General features: G+C 47.0%; 1 protein-coding gene across 9 annotated transcripts in view; it reads right to left on the reverse strand.

Moving 5' to 3' along the window:
• Positions 1-260: 260 nt before the first annotated feature.
• The window catches only part of POGK (pogo transposable element derived with KRAB domain), a 339612-nt gene continuing 318231 nt past the window's right edge, over positions 261-21641 (reverse strand). For 4 of the 9 annotated variants that reach the window (XM_035280209.3, XM_078356361.1, XM_078356360.1 and 1 more), the window contains 5 exons: positions 14073-14206; positions 8432-8558; positions 7602-7700; positions 4486-5971; positions 261-2110 (listed from right to left, as the gene is read on the reverse strand). In XM_035280209.3, coding sequence (XP_035136100.1) covers positions 4500-5971; positions 7602-7700; positions 8432-8558; positions 14073-14206 — 1832 coding nt within the window. In that variant the 3' untranslated portion in view covers positions 261-2110; positions 4486-4499. The other 5 variants (XM_035280206.3, XM_035280211.3, XM_017966112.4 and 2 more) reach the window with 5 other exon arrangements.

Genomic DNA, 21641 nt, shown 5'->3' on the forward strand with positions numbered 1-21641 from the left:
TTTGGTAACGTACCATTGCTGAGAGCATACAAAACATGGCTGAGGAATAAAGGTATTTATGCCAAACTTCCCCCACTGCACACACTTTCTTCCCTGTGTCTTCACAGATACCAATATTATACTGCATCTCATCAACGCTTTTTGATTCAAAGGTGTAATATGTTGGTAGCAAACTGGATGGAGAATAAGGTGCAGCCAATAGCCTGAATGCAACTTTTCACAATGCTAATAGGTAAAGAAAACCACCATAGCCTACTGTCTTTATTATCAAAGTTTATTGTTGGGGTCAGTTCCTACCTACTAGGGAGTACGACTATGTCTCATTATGTGCTATAGTAATTCTAGGGTAACAGCCATTCTGCAAAATAGTTGTACTGGGGCTCTGTTAGGCATAGATGATAATTAAGTCAGTGGAAGAATGAGCCCAGAGAAACCCTGACAGTAGAGCCATTACTCTAGGAAAGTTCCAGTGCTGTGCAACCTGTAAGGCATCATCGCTCAGGTGATGATGAGACTCACGGAGGTGTTGGAGTGAAACAGGAGTTGAACCCATTTTCTACTCTTCTTGGCAGGATAACTATGGCTCCAAGGCAGGAACCAAAATTAGGTCTTATAAAATCTTTCAAGTTCCCAAAGCAAGAGAAATAAGACATAAAGAAGAAACAGCCAGTAATTAGGACAGCAGATGAAAAATTAGGTGGAACTGGAGGGAATGGAAACTTCTGGAATGCTGGGTTTAGATGCCATTTGAGATGACCAAGAATACAGTACAGGAAAAAGCAAATGGGGAAACAATTAAAATATTGACAGTTATTCAGATACTAGAGATTAAGTAAAATCTCCCCCTTAGGGGAAAACTGGTTTAAAAGGATCAGAAAAGTGAATTAGTAATAGGAAAATGAGTACCTGAGTAGAAACAGGTGTTTCAAGATGCCAAGAACAGTTTAATATACAGGTGAGCTGAGTCTACAGGAAGGAAAAGTGGTTATGGCAGCCTGTTTCCAGATTGGACATCGGAATGACATTTCTAGCAATGGCTTTGTCTGTGAGGTCCTGGCATATTTTTTGTAGCACAGATCGCTTTTAAAGGAATGTTTTCATAACACTCAAACTTATGTGGGAATGCAAATTACGATAGTGTAAAAAATTCAATGACCTCCCACCTATTACTGGAGGGCAGGAGATTAGCAAGTCTTGAAAGAGCTGTGGTTAAAGGCCCAAGCCCCCACTGCCCCTGTGATAAAAATATTGAAGAAATTAACAAAACAAGCAGCAGATGAGTCAATGGGCCTTGTACCATGTAGACAGCAGATAATTTATAGTGACTTCTTCTGCAGGCAGCCTGAGAAACAGAAGAGCTTGCATATGAAATCTTGCCCTATCATTAAATATAATAATGAAAAAAACAGGGCCATCAAATGAGACCCTAAAAACGTCTAGCTGCCAATCAGGTTGGGATGATAAATAAAACATCATAGTTTAACCTGTATTTTCCAAACTAACCCAGTTTGTCTATAGAAAAGCCATCTGCTGGCACCAGGCCAGTATGTTTTAATTTTGTTGTTATCCTAAGTATCTCATTTTTCCAAAAGAGGAAATGTGTAAGTAGCAGGTATACATAAGTGACACATTTCTACAAAGCTTTTTGGAAGTGCTACTTTTGGAAGCATTTTCAAAGGCAGAATAAAACTTTACTTGAGGTTTTCTCCATAGAAGGACACCAGAGTTGTGCCCATGAGTCGAGTCCCATGTTGCTGTTGAACAAATTGTCTCTTCTCCAGGAAATACCTTTGTTTGTTCATATTTACAGGTTTCTCTTGATGGACAGATGGAGTAATCTCCAAAACAAGAAATGGGGCAGAAGCAGTTTCATTTCTGATCACGTCTCTGATGAAATGAAGGTCCTAGACTTTTCTGATACCTTATATGGTGTCGGGGAGGGGCTGGGCTGTGTCCTGGGATGGATGTACAGGCTGCTGTCTGGACCTGGGCTGTTAAGAGCCCTGTGCCCTTTTCCTGATGTTCCCTGTGCATCCAGTACATCCACACTTTCAGGAATAATCTTCATGAGGATTTTCCTCTCCAACTGTTTCAGTCAGAGTTCCATTTGCTGGAAAACAGAGAGAACCTAAATGAATCAACCCTTGGCTTTTTGGAATAACTTTTAACAAACATAATAAATCCATCAGTCAGATTTCCAAATTGATGACGAGGCAGTTTTACGGCCACCTGGTCTCCCAAATCTCTTGTTCACTGTGAATCTGTCAACTCCCATCACTTCCTCAGGAGCTGCACAGAGAACTGTGGCCGTCTGGAAGAGCAAAAGCTCATGACCAACATTAGATGCTAACATTCATAGATGTAGCTTAGCATAACTTTTTCTCCTTCCCTTTCTGGCAGGTTTTAATCATGTCCCTGAGGTAGTAAGGAGCTTAGGAAATTAAAAGTGCACAAAAATGTCTAACAAAAAGAGGGCAAAGTAAAAGGTAAATGAGGAAAAGATGGAAACTCAATGTAATGGTCAGCAGAAAAGGGAGGCTGGATTCATGGTGTTTCTCGAAGCAGGAGGAACACAAGCGGTAAAAGAACCAATTTTGGTGATTGTGAATGTAACAGTAAGGACTTCTCCTTGCTCCATTTAATTCCAGGGATCTCAGAATTACAATGGGATTCAGCAATGAGTATATTTTGATTTGGGGGCAAGGAAGGAGATAGATGTAAGTCACTCTTTGAAACATCTGGACTTATATAGTTGAAGTGGGTAAAAGAAGGTTCCCATTAACATTTCGTTTGGAGAAAAAAGCAAGGAAGATGAAAGCACCTAATTATACTTTAAAAGAAAGAAACAGAGTGTGTGAAGATGATTGATGGTTTCAGGTCCTCTGTAAAAGAGGTGGTTTCTTCCTTCATATAAAACACTGTGTCTGGAGGATGAAATTAATTTATAATTAGGGAGATAAGAATGAGAAGGTAAATGAACTGTTTGTTCTTTGTGGGTGTCTCCCCCTGCTGTACATGCTCATCTTCTTCCTCTCTGGAGTTGTGGGTGGCTGGGGTCATTTCACTAGCGTTGTCTTGGCCTCCATTCCTATTTTCCTTTGGAAGCTGCTCTTCTTTTGTAGTCAGCCCGGAAAATTCCAGGCCTATTGTCCTCAGCCCTCAAAGTTTATTCACTAGAGTCTGTTTTATTTTTTGTTGTTGTTGTTTTAAAGATTCAATTAAAAAATATCTTCAGACATCTGCACTACAGGAAGGAAATTATTGTACTAGCCCACATGAGGGTCATAATGAGACTGATTTTTTTTTTTTTTTTTTTTTTTTTTTGAGATGGAGTTTCGTTCTTGTTAGCCAGGCTGGAGTGCAATGGCGTGATCTTGGCTCGCCATGACCTCTGCCTCCTGGGTTCAGGCAATTCTCCTGCCTCAGCCTCCTGAGTAGCTGGGACTACAGGCATGCGCCACTATGCCCAGCTAATTTTCTTGTATTTTTAGTAGAGATGGGGTTTCACCATGTTGACCAGGATGGTCTCGATCTCTTGACCTCGTGATCCACCCACCTCGGCCTCCCAAAGTGCTGGGATTACAGGCTTGAGCCACCGCGCCTGGCCTAAGATGATGTTTTAAAACCTCTTCAGTCCCTAGTGAAAAGCAAGCAGAGCTATTATTATTTCCTGGTGGCATACTGTAGTCTGCTCCAGGACTGAAACCCGAGGCCCAGAGGACACTGTACTGAAGGCCATAAATGTTAAGCATAATTTATAAGGGAAAGAAAAATGTTGGCTTTTCAGACAAAATTTTGTGTGAATCTGAACAATGTCAGACTATGCTTCTTTGGGCCCAAATAATTTCTTTCAACTTTATAGCTCTCAGATGTTCTTTCTGGTAGCTCATTCTTTGTTAATTTCACCTATTACACAAGTGTTTCTGGGTCCAGTCCACAGAGCAAAATAGACACAAAGTAAATCAAACAACAGAAGTTTCATGTAAAGGAGAAAATGCTAATGGTCTGTTATCTATACCAGCAGTCCCCAACTTTTTTGGTACCAGGGACTGGTTTTGTGGAAGACAATTTTTCCATAGACCCAGGGTGTCAGGGGTAGGAGGATGGTTTTGGGATGAAACTTGCACCTCAGATCATCAGGCATTAGATTCTCATAAGGAGTGTGCAACCTAGATCCCTCACATGTGCAGCTCACAACCGGGTTTGTGCTCCTATGAGAATCTAATGCTGCTGCTGATCTGACAGGAGGCGGAGCTCAGGTGGTAACGCTAGCGCACTCACCTCCTGCTATGCAGCCCAGTTCCTGATAGGCCATGGACCGGTATGGTCCGTGGCCTGGGGTTTGGGAACCCCTGATCCATGCTACTGCATTGTAGGCTCTAAAGGAACTTAAACACAGAAAAATACTGGAAAGAGAGAAGGTATCTGTAGAACACAAACATGTCAATTAGCAAAGGCACTGAGTATCTACTCCTGAGTAGTTACCTGTCCCTTTCCCTTCAGTTGCCCTCAGCCATGCTTTCAGTGTCACATTCTTTTGGTGGTTCTCCTCCTCCTGGCAACTCACTCTCAATTTCCCATAGGACGTCGTCTTCCTCCTCCAAGTTGCTAGAGATATGGCACTTCTTGAACCCTTGGACAATGGACTCACTTGAGATGCTATTCCATGCCACCATGACCCACTCCAGAAAGAGGCCCAGGGGTGGCTTCTTAGCATTCCCGGTTGGGCTCAGCGCCAGATTCCCAGCCAGAAGCCAATTGGAGTACTGTGCCCGTACACTGTCATTCAGTGGCTTGTAGACCACAACGTCCAGCACCTGAAGCTGTGAGGTCAGACCCCCTGGGATGATCACCATGTCAGTGTTCATGCTTTCCATGGAGTTCTTCACCGAATCTGTGGCGTGGCCCCGGAAGCCATTCAAGATGAGCATCCCTCGCTGCTTAGGCACCGCTCCTGTCCTCCGTCTCCACACCACTTCCAACCAGTCCTGCATCAAGTCTTCAGTCATCCACCCATACCGGTGGCAGCGGATTTCCATCCCACTGGGAAACTTCCCCGGGGGGATATATGTTCCCCTCAAAATGATGTACGGAGGTAACTTCCTCCCATCAGCCAAGACACCAAGCATTGCTGTGATTTTCAGTTTTTCCCTGCCTGGTGTCTTGACCAAGACAGGCTTTTCGCCCTGGTTATCAACAGTTACCCGTGATGGCACCTCTAAACAAATGGGTGTCTCATCTGCATTTCCCATCTGAGCTACCTCATAGTCATGTGCCCTGCGCAGAGCCAGGACACTGCGCTGGTAAGTGACAAGTTTCTCAGTCAGGTCTTCCGGCAGGTGCTGGGGCACAGGCACTTTATGCCTCAGAGACAGGTCATACCTTCTCATCATTCTTCGACACCAACCCAAGCTTGCCTTGAACCCTTTCTCTGGAATGTTCATTTCCTGGGCGATTTCGAGAGCTTTCAGCTGCATCGCCTCCCGGGTGATGGGGTCCCCTTTGGCCTGCATGTATCTGACATATTCGGCCACACGTTGGTCCACCAGAGCAAACCTCCCATTCTTCGGGCCTCGGAATGCCCGCCGCATGGCATGGGCATTTTGAAGCTGTGGCTTCACTTTGCGCCAGTCTCGAACATTTTTTTCCAATACTCCAAACTGCTTGGCAGCCTGGCAGTTGTTGGTGCTCTCAGCATATTCCACCACCATCAGCTTGAACCCTGCGTCGTAACTGCGGCGCATGCCCCGGCTGAACTGAAACTTCCCAGCTATGTCGTCAGCTGAGAGGTCATACCCTGGGAAGCCCATGGCCATGTAGAAGGGGTACCCCTCACTCCACTCAGGCAGCTCTGTGATATCCCGAGGCAGACGGAGGCCAAAGCTGTCGAAGTGCTGAGGCTGAGGAAAGTGGGAGGTAGCATTCACTGGGCTTGGCCAGTCTGGAGGCTTGACGTCAGATTCTTCATTTTCTGGGAGACAAATAGGGAAGGGCAAAAATAATGCCAATAAGTAAAATGGCTTATACCCGGATTTTTGGGGGTTGAAATGCCAAGAATACCCTAAATGAGGTTCACCAAAAGTAGTAACTTCAATAACAGATAGTTGCCTAAGTCCTTATCCATATGCCAATGTATATGGACTACCCACATCCAGTTCTCTCAGTAACTAAGTTACTGTTCCTTCTTTGCAGATGAGGAAGGGGAGGCTACGGAGGTAACATATACAGCAAGGCAGCCAAGCAGGAAAGTGGCAGAGCTGGGAATTGAACACAGACACCCAGCTTGGACCAAATGATTTGGGAGCCATGTTTGCGCCAAAATACTTTTTATGTGAATGAGAAGCCACATGTAAACCATACTACCATATAATATTACAGAGATACTTCATGGCCTGAATCATATCCCTTTTGAACCAAGAAAACCTATAGCAAAAACCATACTTAGCAAAGTAAAGCTTATGAGCAGAAAATTAGTTCTTGCACATTAATGGTAGAACTGGGTTTCACTTTATATTTAGAAGGTGGTCATAGACACCAGGCGCAGTGGCTCATGCGTATAATCCCAGCCCTTTGGGAAGCCAAGGTAGGTGGACCACAAGGTTAAGAGATGGAGACCATCCTAGCCAACATAGTAGCCCATCCCTACTAAAAATATAAAAATTGTCTGGGCTTGGTGCACGCCTGTAGTTTCAGCTACTTGGGAAGCTGAGGCAGGAGAGTCACTTGAACCCAGGAAGTGGAGGTTGCAGTGAGCCGAGAACGCACCACTGCACTCCAGCCTGGCGATGGAGCAAGACTCTGTCTCAAAAAAAAAAAAAAAAAAACAAGGTGGACACAGAAATTGAATATGAGTTGGGGAAATTACCCTATCTCACCCAAACTAACTAAAATGCCATCAGTTGTAGGATGCATCATTATGTGTCATTAAGAAAGAAAACACTACTAATTAAGCTGTGACATGCCATTGATTTTAAGAGGGTTTCTCAATTTCAGAGACAGTAAAGCAATGGGGGAAAAAGATGTCTTAGAGTTAGTGAACCATGGCATTTTAAACTCTTACTTCTGGAGAAAAGACAGAACGATTCCAGCCCTCCGGAAGCAACGCTATATTCATTCAACTGCAGCCACACTAACCATTTTTCTTGATAAAGGACTAGGTACTTCTTAAGATACATCTGCTCAAATGTATTGCTGTTGCTTTTTCTGTCCAATATGAAATGGACAGGAAGCCGGGTAACTCAGGAAGCGTGCTTCCTCTCACTATTCTTCGTTTGCAGAGGTGCATGGTATGCTACTGAGGTAGCCCTGTTCAGCCAGAAGGTGCACTGGACCAAACGCCGCGCAAGCCCATTTCACTTCATCCACACAGAAGGTCATACCTCGAGTCTTGTTACTCAGAGCTGACAGAGGAAGAATGGAAGCTCTGAGGTAAAAGCAGTTGCCTAAGGTCACACATTTAGCACTTCGAGAGAGAGATTTTAAAACTCCAAAGCCCATAATCCTTCTATCTCACTCTTAAATACCCCATGGAATGGCCACTGAAAATCCCGCTTCACAGTGTTCCCAGCTGGATGGACGCTGAGTGGTTTTACTTGTAGTACCTGCAGAGGTGCCTCCTTGGAGTTGCCACTCGTCAGAATTCTGAGACTCCTCCTCCCCTTCCAACCGGGTGATCATGTCTGGCTTAGGGAATGGGAATTCTGTTTACAGGAAATAAAATAGGTAACAGCGGTGTGTTACTGTCCTGGAGCACTACCAGAATGAGTAATATACTTAAGAACCACTCTCCCCTTCTTTGTGAAAACAAGGGGAAAAGGCTCAGGGATACTTAAAGAAAAAAGATAATGGAAAATAGACCTGTCCAAGGAAATGGATGGATCTCTCCTAATGAGGGATGGTATTGGCACCAACAATAAAAGAACTGCATTTAGAAGGGAAGAGAAGGAATGTAGTTGCTGATCCAATGATTTGGTACCTGTATGAGCAAACCAGGAAATCTCTTCAAATGGGTACATTCTGCTGATAAAATGGATATCAATGGGGGCGGGGGCTGGGGAGAGGAGTCTTTGGGAGTGTATGTCCCCAAGCTTCTGAGGCTGACAGGATAACAAGGCCTGCCTTCCCTCCTAAGGAACAGTGAGGCACAGGCCCAGATCCATGGGGACATTTCTAAGGTCATATTTTTTTTCCTTAAAATACAAATGCCTGGGTTGAATGCGGGCAGTTCTGAGGCAGCACGAGTTGCTGAGCAGGACAGCACAATATTTATATACTGCCCAAACAAAAAACTGGAAATTAAATGGGAATAGACATTGAGGGGGCAGAGCCTAAGTTCAGGAGAGAGGGATGTTGGATATACCAGAGAAGAGAGTCATGTAAACAGTTCTCTGGGCTCAGAGCTTCCAAGAGACAAAGGAAAGCAAAGCTTTACCCAGGGACAGGACGGTTTCATAATTCATCCTCATGACTTCCCGGTACAGGGCCTTTTGTTGCTCCGTCAAAACTTCCCACTCCTCATCGGAAAAATATATGGCCACCTCATCAAACAGGGCTGGTACCTGGAAGAGTGAACAGCCCTTTCTCAATGATCAACAGCCACATGCACGCAGACAGACTTTCAGACCAGACAGGACCTTACAGACAGCCTGGCACAGCCCAGCCTCTCACAGGTCAGGTAAGGGACCCTGACCCAGGGGAAAACAGACTGTCCACATTCATACAGCTGCTGGAGGCTAAAGAGGGCAAGAGCACAGTCCTGTGCCCACCACAGTGGCTGCCACCCTCAGTTCAGATAAGGTAAGCAGCACCTTGAGAAGAAAACTAACTCCCTACCATGATCACCAGCTGGGGGACGCTGGGACATTGTACCCTCATGCGCTGCAGTGAGAGCTGCTCACGGCTCACTTCTGACCCACCCACACCCAGATAAAGTGTCTCACCAACACTCACCCCCAATTCCCTCCCACCCCAGAAAAGGGCCCTCGGCCCAGGGCGGGCTGCATTGGGTTTGTAAATCTGAATAGGATCACTGCCCTCCATGGGGTCTTTGTGGTTTTCCAGGGCACTGCATTTCCAAGGGTACTAACCAAAGTGTTAAACTTGGAACCCAAAGCTGCCAGGGAGGAGCCCTACTTGGCCTTTTCGATCCACAAGAGCATGAAGAGAAAGAAAGAAGGGCTAATTAGAGCTTAATGTATGTAATGATTCCAGAGCAAACTCATTCACTTTGATCCTAGACCAGATAGGCAGAAAGAAGCCCAAGGTCCCCACACTGTTCCTCTGCTTCCCGGCCCCAGCACAAGGGGGCTCCTCACTAGCCCAGGGCAGCCAAGCCACCCGAACCAACCTCCCCTTTTTGTTTTTCACTGTATTTTTTCGTTCAGTCATTAAAAACCCTACTCCAAAGTTCATCCTATTTAGTGATAAGGCGGCACTGGACAGCTTGTTTCAGGCTGGTTATTTTGAATTCTTGCCTTCGAAGCTATTTCCCAAAGCTGTATCTTGGGTCTGAGTGATTATGATGTTGGTTTTTCCTCAGTGTAGAAAATTAGTGTCCATGCACTATATAGACTGCAGCCACTTCAGGGGTCAGGCTATCAGTCACATGGAAGCCCTCTTGTTCTCTCCCTACTTCCACAGCACCTCACATGTAGGAAGCATATACTAGGAAAGGCCCTGTAACTGCTTCATTAATTTATTCCCCACAATGGGCCTGTGGAGAAGCAGATACCTCTATTTGTTTTTTCCTTTGAGACAGAGTCTTGCTCTGTTGCCCAGGCTGGAGTGCAGTGGCATGATCTTGGCTCACTGCAACCTCTGCCTCCTGGGTTCAAGCAATTCTCCTGCCTCAGCCTCCCCAATAGCTGGGATTACAGGCACCTGCCACCACACCTGGCTGATTTTTGTATTTTTAGTAGAGATGAGGTTTTACCACGTTGGCCAGGCTGGTCTTGAACTCCCGACCTCAGGTGGGTGATCCACCCACCTTGGCCTCCCAAAGTGCTGGGATTACAGGTTTGAGCCACTGTGCCCTATTAAATAGATTAAAATGATTCTATTAAATCAAATAGAATATGGGCTCAGAGAGGTCTCATTTCCAGTCTAACGTCATAGGCAATAAATGGCAGGGTTGCGTTTTGGACCCAACACTGCCTAACCCCCAAGGCTCCAGCAATACCGAGCACAGCTGCCTCCTTATGACTAACCCTCAACTCTCCATAGCTCTGTGCTCCACTTGTACTCAGCTGTGTACTGTTCCCTGAACAACCATTCCCTGATGCCCCCATACCTTGGCCCATAATCTCCCCCACCCTTGAAGAACCTCCCTTTCTTGGTCTAGCTGACATCCACCCATCTTCCAGGACTCAGCCCAAATGCCCTGCTCCCCAGGAAACCGGCTCTGTACCGTGCTGTGAACAGACCCACATGTCCCTGTGATGCCCTGGGCTCCACACTCCCGGGGCACTCGTCACACAGAATTCTTTTGGTGGACTTGTCTGCTCCCTCCACTAGAATCTGAGCTCACTGAAGGCAGGACCTGTACTTACTCCTTTTTGCTTCCCTAAGCCTAGGACACTTCCTGTGCTAGTAGTCACTGAAAAACATGATTCTGAATATACCATCTAGGCAAATCTCTGGATTTCCCTTCTCTTGTTCCACTTGGAACTGTTTCAAAAAATCATCAAATTTTATCTGTCACAACGAAGCCTACTCGTTGGATGGACAAAAATCCCTAAGTATGAAAAGGCTGGATTCGTCTCCAGGCTTTCCTCAGACTTCCTCACCCTGGAAAGTCAGTCAGCCCAGGAATTTTCCACCCCACTCCTTTCCCACTTCCCAGGCTTTTAAAGAACTCTCCCTTTGGCCTTTTTTTCTCCCTGGGAAGTCCCAGATCCAGGCCATACCTATTTATAGTCCCCTTCCCTTTGCTGATAAAATGGGAACAGGACTGGCTATGCCTGTCATTTCAGAGGGGCTATCAATACTCTTAGCGGGGGTAACACATGCTAGGCCTGATAAAAACATCAGGTACCAGGAGCCCTGAAGCCACAAGAAGGCTGGGGGGCTGGTGCAGGCTTCATCTCCTCCTATTGATGACTGAGCCATGGAGGATCTTCAAACAAGCCCACATTATGCTCCAGAGGCACAGTGCAGTGGCTTAGAAATTCTCCTCACAGCAAGCCTCTGTAAGAATGGAGCGATCCTTCAGCCAGGCCCTGCTGCGCAGGCCTCCCCTCGCTCCACAGAGGCCTTTTATCTGGACAAACACAGCAGAAGGTAAACAGGGCCAGCCCTGGGCAAAACTGAGAAGTCAGGCAGTCTGCGTACCACCTCCAGACACCCCTTCTTGGCCTTGCAGGTAGGGGCCCTCAATCCCTGCCCTCCTCCCTTTCCTCAGAAGATCAAGGACTCACTGGTAAGTGTTCTTCCTCCAGCTTGTGTGCACTGCCTTGATCTGCTCAGGAAGCTGGCATTCCAACGCTATCACCAACGCTAAATGTTGTAAAGTGCTTACACATTGCACAGCCTCACTAAAGCCTTGCAGCCACCCAGCAAAGATGTGGGATCTCAGGGGAGTGAGTCTGTACTGACCCACTGATGGCGCGCCTGCTATGTGCCAAGCCCTGTATGGGACACTCAGTCATCTATTCTCTCACAATTCTCTAAACTAGGGACATGGGGATCACTACCTCACTTTTATGGGTAAGGAAACAGAGTGGTTAAGTAACTTGTCCAAGGTCACAGAGATAAAAAGTCTGATGCCAAAACTAGGCTTTCTTAGTAGGCCACTCAGGCCTTAGCATAGTGGCTGTAGAGAGCCTGAGGCCTCCCTTAGAAAGATGGGCTAAGGCCTCATTCCACAGAGCTAAGGAGAAAGCTCCAACTCGACGGCGTAGCACTCCATGTCCTCCTGGCTGGCTCTGGCCCCGACCTGGCCTCCTTCTATGCCTGATCCCCTTCCACTCTCTGCCACGAGTTTCAGGTTCCAGCTGCAGGGGAGCGGCTCCTAACTCTGCACACAAGCACCGTTCCCTGTGCTTCTGCCTGTGCTGTCCTCTTACCTGAACCGCAACCCCCTCCCTTCCCTCAGCTGATTCCATCATGACTAAGACTCAGTTCAAAGTACATTCTTCCTTTTTTCTACTTGAAATTGTATTTCTATTTCAATCCTATAAAATTTTATCCTACTATAGTTCTTATACTTAAAAAAGGTTTCACTGATCACCCTAATTCTCTATAATCAAAATACATATTTTAAAAATAGATTTTTTTTCTAATTTAATGCTCTAGAGCAGGGTTTCTCAATCTCAGCACAACTGACATTTTCGGCCAGTTAATTCTTTATTGTGTGTGTGTGTGTGTGTGTGTGTGTGTGGCATCCTGTGCATTGCAAATGTCTAGCAGCACCCCTGGCTTCTACCCACTAGACGCCCGGAGGATCTCCCAGTCCCCAATGCCCCCCGACTCAGTCAGACAACCAAAAGTGTTTCCAGATATTACCCAATATCCAGGGGTGGGGGAAGGAGGTAGTGTTTCCAGATGGTGCCAAATGTCCAGGGGTCAGGCAAATTGCTCATTGTTCAAGATTAGGCCTTGTCCAGGAAGCCCCAGGGTTCTCAGCCTGAATGAAGCATCTCCTCACCGGCTCCTGGCACATCCTTGCAGACCTCCACCACTGCACTCTGCACAGTGTGCTTATTATTACTTATGTTTACTTCCCTGCCTTGCTCACAAGACTAGAAATTCCATCAGGGAAAAAACCTCTCTTTACACCCAGCACTGTTTGGTAACTGTGGATGGATGGGCAATTGCCTGGAGGCCACAAGGGCCCAATCCCCAGCACCAGCCAGCTGCTGGCCTCCCTCCCCCAGCTCCTCTGGTTACTTTCTTCTTTTCCCCACTCAAGCACGGTTTGTCTTCATCTTGCTCCTTCCTTACTGTCCCAACGCATTCACTTTTATTGCACCTGCTCCCCAAGGCTGTCCATTTAGATGTTCTGGGCTGGCCAGTTTAGCCTCAAAGCCCTGAGTTTCAACTGCCTTGGGGTTTTGTTCCAGGCTAAATGGACCTGACACCTGCTTAAATCAGAACTGGGAAGAAGGATGTAGTGGGAAAAGAACACTGCTAAGACAAAGGCAGTGCAGCATCCAAAGCTAGACTGGCAAACCCAGAGCCTGTGGTTGCACTGCTTTTTTTTTCAAATTAAGGTACAGCTTACATACGGTAAACTGCATTATTTTAAAGGGTATAGCTCAGGAGACCTGTTTTGAAGAACAAATGTCAGTGTACATGTGTATCCTTGGGGTAAAGCAGATAATCCTTCTGCATCCCAGTTCCCTCATGTGGTAGGGAACAATTTAGAAGTGCCATGCTTCTCTATAGATAGAGACTCTTTATGGAAGCAAAGGATACTATGTATACTGGCAGTACTTATACACAGTAGAAAAGGAATGTCAATTTGTTGCTTATTTAAAATGCTTAGTCTTCATGTCTAATTACCAAGAAGTCCAGTAACTACTGTGAATAACTATCTGTAACTATAAATATCTACTGCATTTGCATGTGTATAAACTGACCTCTATCACACTACTCTGTGTGTGTATCATAAATCTCTGTATTCCCTGCTGCCCGCCATTTCAATCCAGGCCAGCGGGATATGCAGCTCTCCTGTGTGAACTGTGATAAGAGGTGCTCACACAGACCCAACCAGCCTAACCTCTCATGTCAACCCAATGACTTGAGTCTTATTTAAAATAATTCCCTTCAACCAGCACTAAGTCAGCAAACATCTACTTGGTGCCTACAATGTGCCTGGCATCAAATACAGTGCAGGAGAAGTGGCTGAATGAGAGAGACAAGGTCTTGGCTTCTAGGACTTCCAATCGAATGATGACAAGCTACATGGCGGAGGGACTGCTTCCATAACCACCTCCTCCATTCTTTGCACTGCCTTTTAAAGCCACAGGGCAGATTTCTCAGGAATGCAAACACCCTGGGCTGGGCTATTTTTACTTTCCTGGCTCTCAGGCCTGCTACTGCTGGCTGTGTGGACTCCACACCTTCTTACTTACCCATCCGCCCTCAGAGCAGATTCGGACTTTCTGCATGACAACGGGGCCGTCCTCCAGTTCCCGGCTCTGAATCTCTTCTTCCTCTTCCTCTTCTTTCAGGGTCAAATTGAGAGGATAGGCTGCGGACTCCATCTCTGCAAATAAGATTCAAGTTCAGAAAAACCAGGTATCACTGAAACCTCCCCAAAGCCTATGATGGTGGAGGCTGAACTACATACTAACCTCTTTTGCCCCAAGCACTGTGACCGCTGGAGGGAGGTAAGGGAACAGAGTCGGCCAGGAAGCTACAGGGTGTCATGTTTAATTATGATAAGAGAGGCTATGGGTAGATGATGTCTCTGGCTGCCTTCAAATATTTAAAAAGCTCTCTGGGGAAGAGAACCCAGACTGGTTTGTAGAGACTGGAGGGCAGAACTGAGGCCAGCCAGTGGGTAAATATTCCACAACAAGGTTTTAAGCTGTGAGAAAGGCAGTACTTTCTCACAGCCAATCCCACCCAGGGGAAAGGTGCTGATTTCCTATCAGTGAAGGTGGCTGAACACAGATTGGACTGGGTGCTAGAAGCCAGTTAAGCATGAGCGGCGTGGTTGGCTCAGTAGGCCTATCACCTGGATTTTCCAAATTCAAAGGCTCTGTCCACGAGCTGGTTCAGAAAATTGGGTCATTCTACCTTAAGGGACTTTGCAAACCCAGGATTCAGTGAAACACAGTGAGAGCTATGCCTGGATACCCAAAAAGGTGCAGAAATCTGCTGGGGCCCACCCTAACAGGGAAATGACCCATTGCCTCTTGGATGCAAATTCTCTGTTCGCTGACTCTTGGCCAGTACAAAGGGCCGCGCTCCTGCCCTCTACGGGCACGGGCAATTCCTAAGTGTGGAGTGCGGGTGCATCTTAAGGGCCGCATCTTCTGGGACTTCCAAAGAAAAGATCCCTCTGGAGTTCAAAGTCGGTTCTTGCGATATTTCCAAAAAAGATGGGCGAACGCGACACGGATAGGTGTAGGCTTCAGATGCCTGCAGCAGCTGGGGCCCGAACTTGGCCGCGGCCTCCCTGCCGGCTCCCGGGCAGAGGTGGGAGGGGCCCCCGCCCCTCACCAAGGTGCCGCAACCAGGGCCGCCGCCCGCCCAGTCCAGCCTGCGCCACCGCTGCCGCGCCCCGGGGCGCGCTCGGATTTCTCCAGCCATCTTGCCCCATTTCCCTTTCTCCGCGGCCCCGCGCCGGCAGCGCTCCCGCCGCCCCCTCCGCCCGGCCCGCCTTCCGGCCGGGCCCCCTCTCAGCCTCAGCGCACCTGCCGGGAGGCGAGAGCCGGCGCCGCCCGCCTCCCCCGGCGGGCCCTCAACAAAGGCGGCGGCGGCGGCAGCGCAGCCTCGGCGCCCCCGCCCCCGCCGCGGCCCAGCCGCCCGGGACCCGGGGGAGGGGCCGCGCCGCCACCGCCCCCGCCCGCGCGCACTCACCGCCGGGCCCAGCGGCCGGGGCGCGGGGTGGGGACCCGAGGGCTCCGGCCTGGCTGTCACAGAGCCATCCTTTCCGCCTCTCCGGCCTCCCGTGCGCGCGGCCCCTCGGGATGGAGCGGGGAGGACACGTGGTGGGAGGAGGGAGGGTCCGGCCCGGAGCTGAGGGTGTTGGGAGGCGAGGGGAGGAGCGCGGCTGATGTCAGCAGGCCTCGGCGGCGCCGGGGGACGGCGCCCGCGCGAGCTCCGCGGCCCTCCTCTCGGCGCGGCTTCCGGCCGGTCCGCGCACCTCCCGGGCAGTCCCTGGCTGGCCTGGACAGCCGTGCCCTCGGCCTTCTCCTGCCCCGCCCGCTGCAGGCCGCTTCCAGTGCCGCGTGTGACCTCGGCGTGGACGAGGCAGGAAAAGCCCGGACTGATTTTAACCGAGCGTAGTGTGGGCTCACAGTTCCATGTGCTCATTTGCAGTCACCAGCGGGTGCACTTGCTTGGATGAGCTCTCCAGGCGCTCTCTCCGCGCTTCAGGGAGTGAAAGACTAGACAGGCAAGGGAGTGTAGGAACAAGAGCAGGGGTCTTTGGGAAAGAAGATTCGTATTCTGGCAGCAGGCTCCTGTCCAGAAATTCGTCATATAGATGGAGAAGGAACTTCTTGATTTTTGTAGCTGTTGTCTGTTAAATCCCAAGCATGTAATCCCTTGAACAAAGTAGGTGTATAGAAGGACCTTTCTTTTCCAAAACGTTCAAAGGAGTTGTTTACGCTCAGCTTTGGGGACAAATACAACAAAAATGACCCGAGAAGCCCTAAAGCCTTTTTCATTTCAGAAAAATTTTGGGTTTGGGTTTTTGTTGAGAATTTGTTAAAGAAAAAATTATTCTGACACTTGTTAAAACATGAAGGCTTTATACAGTGTTATTGCTATCTATAGGTGTAAAGATGGTCACACTAGGGAGAGAGATGAGGTCTAACCTGGAATACAGTAAGGACAGCTGGGGATGTACAGCCAAGGAGCAGAACGAAGGGGTCAGTAGATGGAAAGTTACTGAGATGAGACGCAAGCTCCTAGAGGGATTCTTGCTGAAGGCAGGCCAGGGTGATCCGATATCAAGGATGAGGGAATAAGGAATTTGATCAGATACCAAGGGTGGTGATTTCTCTTTAACCTGACTTAGCAGGATTCTTGCTAAAATAGAGCTGGGCAAGCCAGAGGTGCAGGGGGGCAGGGGGTGAGTGGTCAGGGGACCAGGGTGGTGGGCTGCTTAAGAGGGCTCATACTTGATTAAACTTTTGTCAAGGAGAGAGTCCGTCAGACTCTTCAGATTGTCCCTGAGACCTGAGTATCTGTTGGAAAAGATCTGTCTTTCCAAGTTTTCGTGGGCACTACTATTTATATATGACTTTTATTTCTCTCTGTCATGGGAGAGGCCACTGTGCGCTGTACTCTTAATACATAAAATGTAGCATGACATACACATCTCTGAAATCCAATCACTGCTGACAACCCAAGACCATAGAAGATCTTATCAGTGGGTGGGCAAGATTGTTCAAATGCTGGGAGGGAAGCTAGAATTTATTTTTTTGTTTGTTTTAATGAACAATTATTTTTGTGTATTAAGTATTTGTAGAACAGGAGTGACATCTTAGCTTGAATTGACTGGCATTCCCCTCTTAATTTTTTTGAGGAAATGGCAGGTTCAAATAGGAGGGCATCAGGAAGGGAGAGGGGGTTCTAGGGGTGTTCGCTGGCATCTCAGCATCTTGGAAATTAATACAGTTAGGAGATAGCCCAAAAACCCCCCACTATGTTAGAGTTTTAGTCTCTGAGAGCCCTAATGTTCTCATGGGCTTTGATTAGGTGTCCCTGGGAAGAAACTAACAGTGACCCACCTGAATTCTTGACTTCGAACCCAGTCCCATGATCTCAATTACTGCCAGAGGATCCACCGTTCCATGGGTCTGTAATTGCTAACAAGACTTACTCCAGGAGCAAGGTGCTGGTGTGGCACGATACACTGCAGTATAAATGGTTTCAAGTGCTTTTCTGAGTCATTGTGCTTCTCTCTGCTGGTGTTTCTTCTGCAAAAAGAGCGTTGAAGCAGATATGGTCCTAATGTTCCCTCGGCTCTATTATTGTTCCCATTTTCCATAAGACTGCGTCTGAGTCTGAATGGGGAGTGATTGAATCCAGTCTTTGAGATAGTGCATTACTCTGGTAATTCCACAGGATGGATTTCTCTTAGTTGATGGCTAATATGAACAGAACATCCATGTAATCAACATAGTAGTTCTTTAATGATGCTGTTGGTCTGACTTCGTCCTTCCTCCTGTTGAATTATTACAGTAGACAAACCATAGGGATGCCTTAAATTCCAAATTTTACAAAATACTCATTTCTAAATGTAGTGCCCTTTAGTGAATACACATTTCTGATTGCCTTCAGCTGAGGCTCCAGACGGGTCAACATAGCTATTGGCTCACATACCTCTATTTCTCAGGGACTGCTGTAGATTGAATTAGTAGTCTTGGTACTTTGTGTCCCTGTGGTAGTGTTACATATCACACCTTTGCCGAGGTGTCATGTGTAGAATGTACTTCAATGCCCCTTCACTTGGCCTGCTTTTATGGTGAGCTTCAGCCAATGGAATCTGGGGGGAAGTGACTGTGTGTGAATCCTGAGCAGAGGTCCTAAGGCCTCAAAAGTTTTTCCCAGCACCTCTGGGAGCTTTTCATCTGTGCTACGACAAAACCATGCTTAAGTAGTCACTGCTTCTCCAGCTTAGGCATCAGAATGAGGCATGTGTTACAGAGCAATCCTTGCTACTATGAAGACGAGTGACAATTAGAAAAGATCATTATTTGAAGCTACTGAGTACTGGGGTGCCTTGTTATATAGCAATTTTGAAGGTATAACTTATTGAGATGATGACAAGAGGCAACCTAGGCCTTAGGGCTCCCAACCTTGGCCTTCAAAGGGTTGCTCTGAAGCAGGAGAAGGAGAAATGACCATTTTGTGGTAGGTATCCTCAGGTATGTGGACAAAGAAATCCTAGTTGGGAAGGAAAGGAGGAGAGAGCCAAATGGGGAAGAAGCATCACTGCTGACTGTATCTTTCTCTTTCCTGGGGTTCTGGCACTTCAGAGAAAGAGCAAGATATGAACCCAGCCCTAGAAATTACCCAATAAGAAGCCAGGCATGCTGGCTTTTATCTGTAATCCCAGCTACTCAGGAGGCTGTAGGAGGATTGCTTGAGCCCAGGAGTTCAAAAGCAGCCTGAGCAACATAGCGAGACCCCATCTTTTAAAAAAAATATTACCCAATAAAGCCAGAAGTTATTCCTCGGACATCTTGATAAAATGGTAAGGAAATGTCTGCTCTGGGCAGTTCATTGAAAGGTCCTAGAGATTCTTGGAGAGGAGGTGTGCTGTTAGAGCATCTCAGAGAGTTAAGGAACAGTCAGTGGTTTCTCTAGAAGAGGAAAGGGAATTATAACACTTAGTTTCATACTATTAGAGCTACTGTAACAAAGAGACCCCAAATGCATAAAGGCAGAACTGTGATTTCCATTGATGTAATAGTCCAGAGTTGTTCTGTCCACAGGTGACTCCTGACGCCGTGATTTAGGATCCGTGTTTTGGCTTTGGTACCACCTGGGGCCTGTGGTTTTTCTCTATCTGCCAGAGTGAAGGGGAGAGAAAATGAAGAAGGCACACCCTTGTCTTGCATCTACAGTGACATACATCTCTTTTATTCACATTCCATTGGTTGGGATCAGTTACATGGTCACACCTACATGAGAAGAGGCTGGAAAATGTATGTGTATCTCCATATAGAAGTGGAGCAGAGGGAAGGAGGAGAGGAGGGAGGCAGGGGAGAGGGAGAGGGAGAGGGAGAGGGAGAGGGAGAGGGAGAGGAGGAGGGGAAGGGGGAGGGGGAGGGGGAGGGGGAGGGGGAGGGGGGAGAGGGGGAGAGATGGAGAGGGAGAGGGAGAGGGAGAAGGGAATTGGCTTATGAGATTATGGAGGCTGAGTCCCACCATGCGCTGTCTGCTATTTGGAGGGCCAGGAAAGCTGGTGATATAATTCAGCCTAAGTCTGAAGGCCTAAGAACCAGGACCTTCAATGTCTGAGGGCAAGAGAAGATGGACACCCAGCCCAATAAAAACTTTTTGTTCTATTCAGGCCCTTAGTGGATTGTGTGATACCTGCCTATGTGATGACGACAGATTCAAATACTCTTCCATAAATACCCTCACAGGAACACCCAGAAATAATGTTTTACCAGTTATCTGAGCACCCCTTAGCCCAATAAAGTTGACATATAAAATTAGCCATCACAGATATGATATTTCTAGGTGGAAACTTTTTGATATTTATTCTGCTTGGTTTTCTCTGAATTTTCTGGATCTGTTTGGTTTGGTGTCAATGGCTAATTTGGGAAAATTCTCATCTATTATTATTTCAGATACTTTTTTCCGTTCCTATGTTTCTGTCTTCTCCTTCTGGTATTTCCATTATGTGTATATTGTACCTTTTGTAATTTTCACACAGTTCTGGTATTCTTTTATTATTTTCTTTTCTTTTCAGTTAGGGAAGTTTCTTTTGACGTATCTTCAAGCTCACGGATTCTTTCCTTGGCTGTGTCCAGTCCACTAATGAGCCCATTAAAGCATTCTTTATTTCTGTTATGGTATTTTTCATTTTTAGAACTTCCTCTTTCTTTCAACTTTCATCTCTCCACTGACATTACCCATTTGTTCTTCCGTATTGTTTACTTTTTCCATTAGAGCCCTAAGCATATTAATCATAGTTATTTTAAATCTCAATTTTGATAATTCCCAACTATCTGTCATATCTGGGTCTGGTTCTAATGCTTGCTTTATCTTTTTTCCCCTTCTTTTTGAGACCAAGTTTCACTCTTGTTGCCCAGGCTGGAGTGCAATGGTACAATTTCAGCTCACCGCAATCTTTGCCTCCTGAGTTCAAGCAATTCTCCTGCCTCAGCCTCCCCCAAGGAGCTGGGATTACAGGCATGCACCACCACACCAGGCTAATTTTATATTTTTAGTAGAGACAGGGTTTCTCCATTTTGGTCAGGCTGGTCTCGAACCCCCGACCTCAGGTAATCTGCCCACCTTGGCTTCTCAAAGTGTTGAGATTACAGGTGTGAGCATATCCGGCTGCTTTATCTTTTCAAACAGTGCTTTTTTTTTTTTTTAACCTCCTTACCATGCCTTATAATTCTTTTTTGTTGTTGAGAAACAACAATCTGGCTGGGAATTAGGCTGGGTTTATTGCTTGCTGTGCTTTTGTAGTGTTGGAGTCTAAAATTCCCTCTCATGCCTATGTTTTGTCTGCACTGTCATCTTTGGATTTCTGTAGACTCTTTCCTAAATACAGTCTGAGGCTTGCATTTCTTTGATCTGTAAGCCCCTGTTACTAGACAGGTGCCTGATTGATGTGGCGTTGGGATGTGGAGGGAGAAGCAGCATTCTTTAATCCCGACTGGGTCTCAGTCTCAGTGAGCCTGTGTCCCTGGACTGGGACCTTCACAAGTGCTTCTTGGCTTCTTCCCATTCCCCCTTAAGTGAGACAGGAAGAGGGGGCTGAATTTGGTCATTTCCCTTCCCCAGGTCTGGCAGACTCTGGTAAAACCCATGTTTGTTAGGCTCTGATAAAATAGTTTCCCTTGAGGGCAGGCTTTTGTTGAGGACAGAATGCTCTGGGTTACTTGTTCCTTTCCCCTTGCCAGAAGCATTAAGGGAACTTTCTCTAATTTTAACCCTAAGAACCTGATGGAGCTTCTGGAGGTAAAACTTCTGAACGTGTAAAGGCTCCACTATGACTGCCGCTCCCCTAGTGGGGAGAGGTTACCTTGCATGCGGGTCCACACTGAGCCTCTGACAAGTATTCCTTGTATTGTATTTGGCCCCAGCAGTGGCTTTTGCACCTGTAAGCCATTATTCTCTGTATCCCCTCATCTCTCCAGTTGTTGAGGTGGCAACTTGCCCTCTATTCTGACGGATCTAAAAAAATCGTTAATTTTCAGTTTGTTCAGCATTTTTTTCTTGTGAAGATGGGAGTTACTACTTCTAAGCTCTTCATATGTTTGGACTGGAAACTG

The sequence above is a fragment of the Callithrix jacchus genome, chromosome 18, assembly GCF_049354715.1.
Source record: "Callithrix jacchus isolate 240 chromosome 18, calJac240_pri, whole genome shotgun sequence".
Lineage (NCBI taxonomy): Eukaryota > Metazoa > Chordata > Mammalia > Primates > Cebidae > Callithrix > Callithrix jacchus.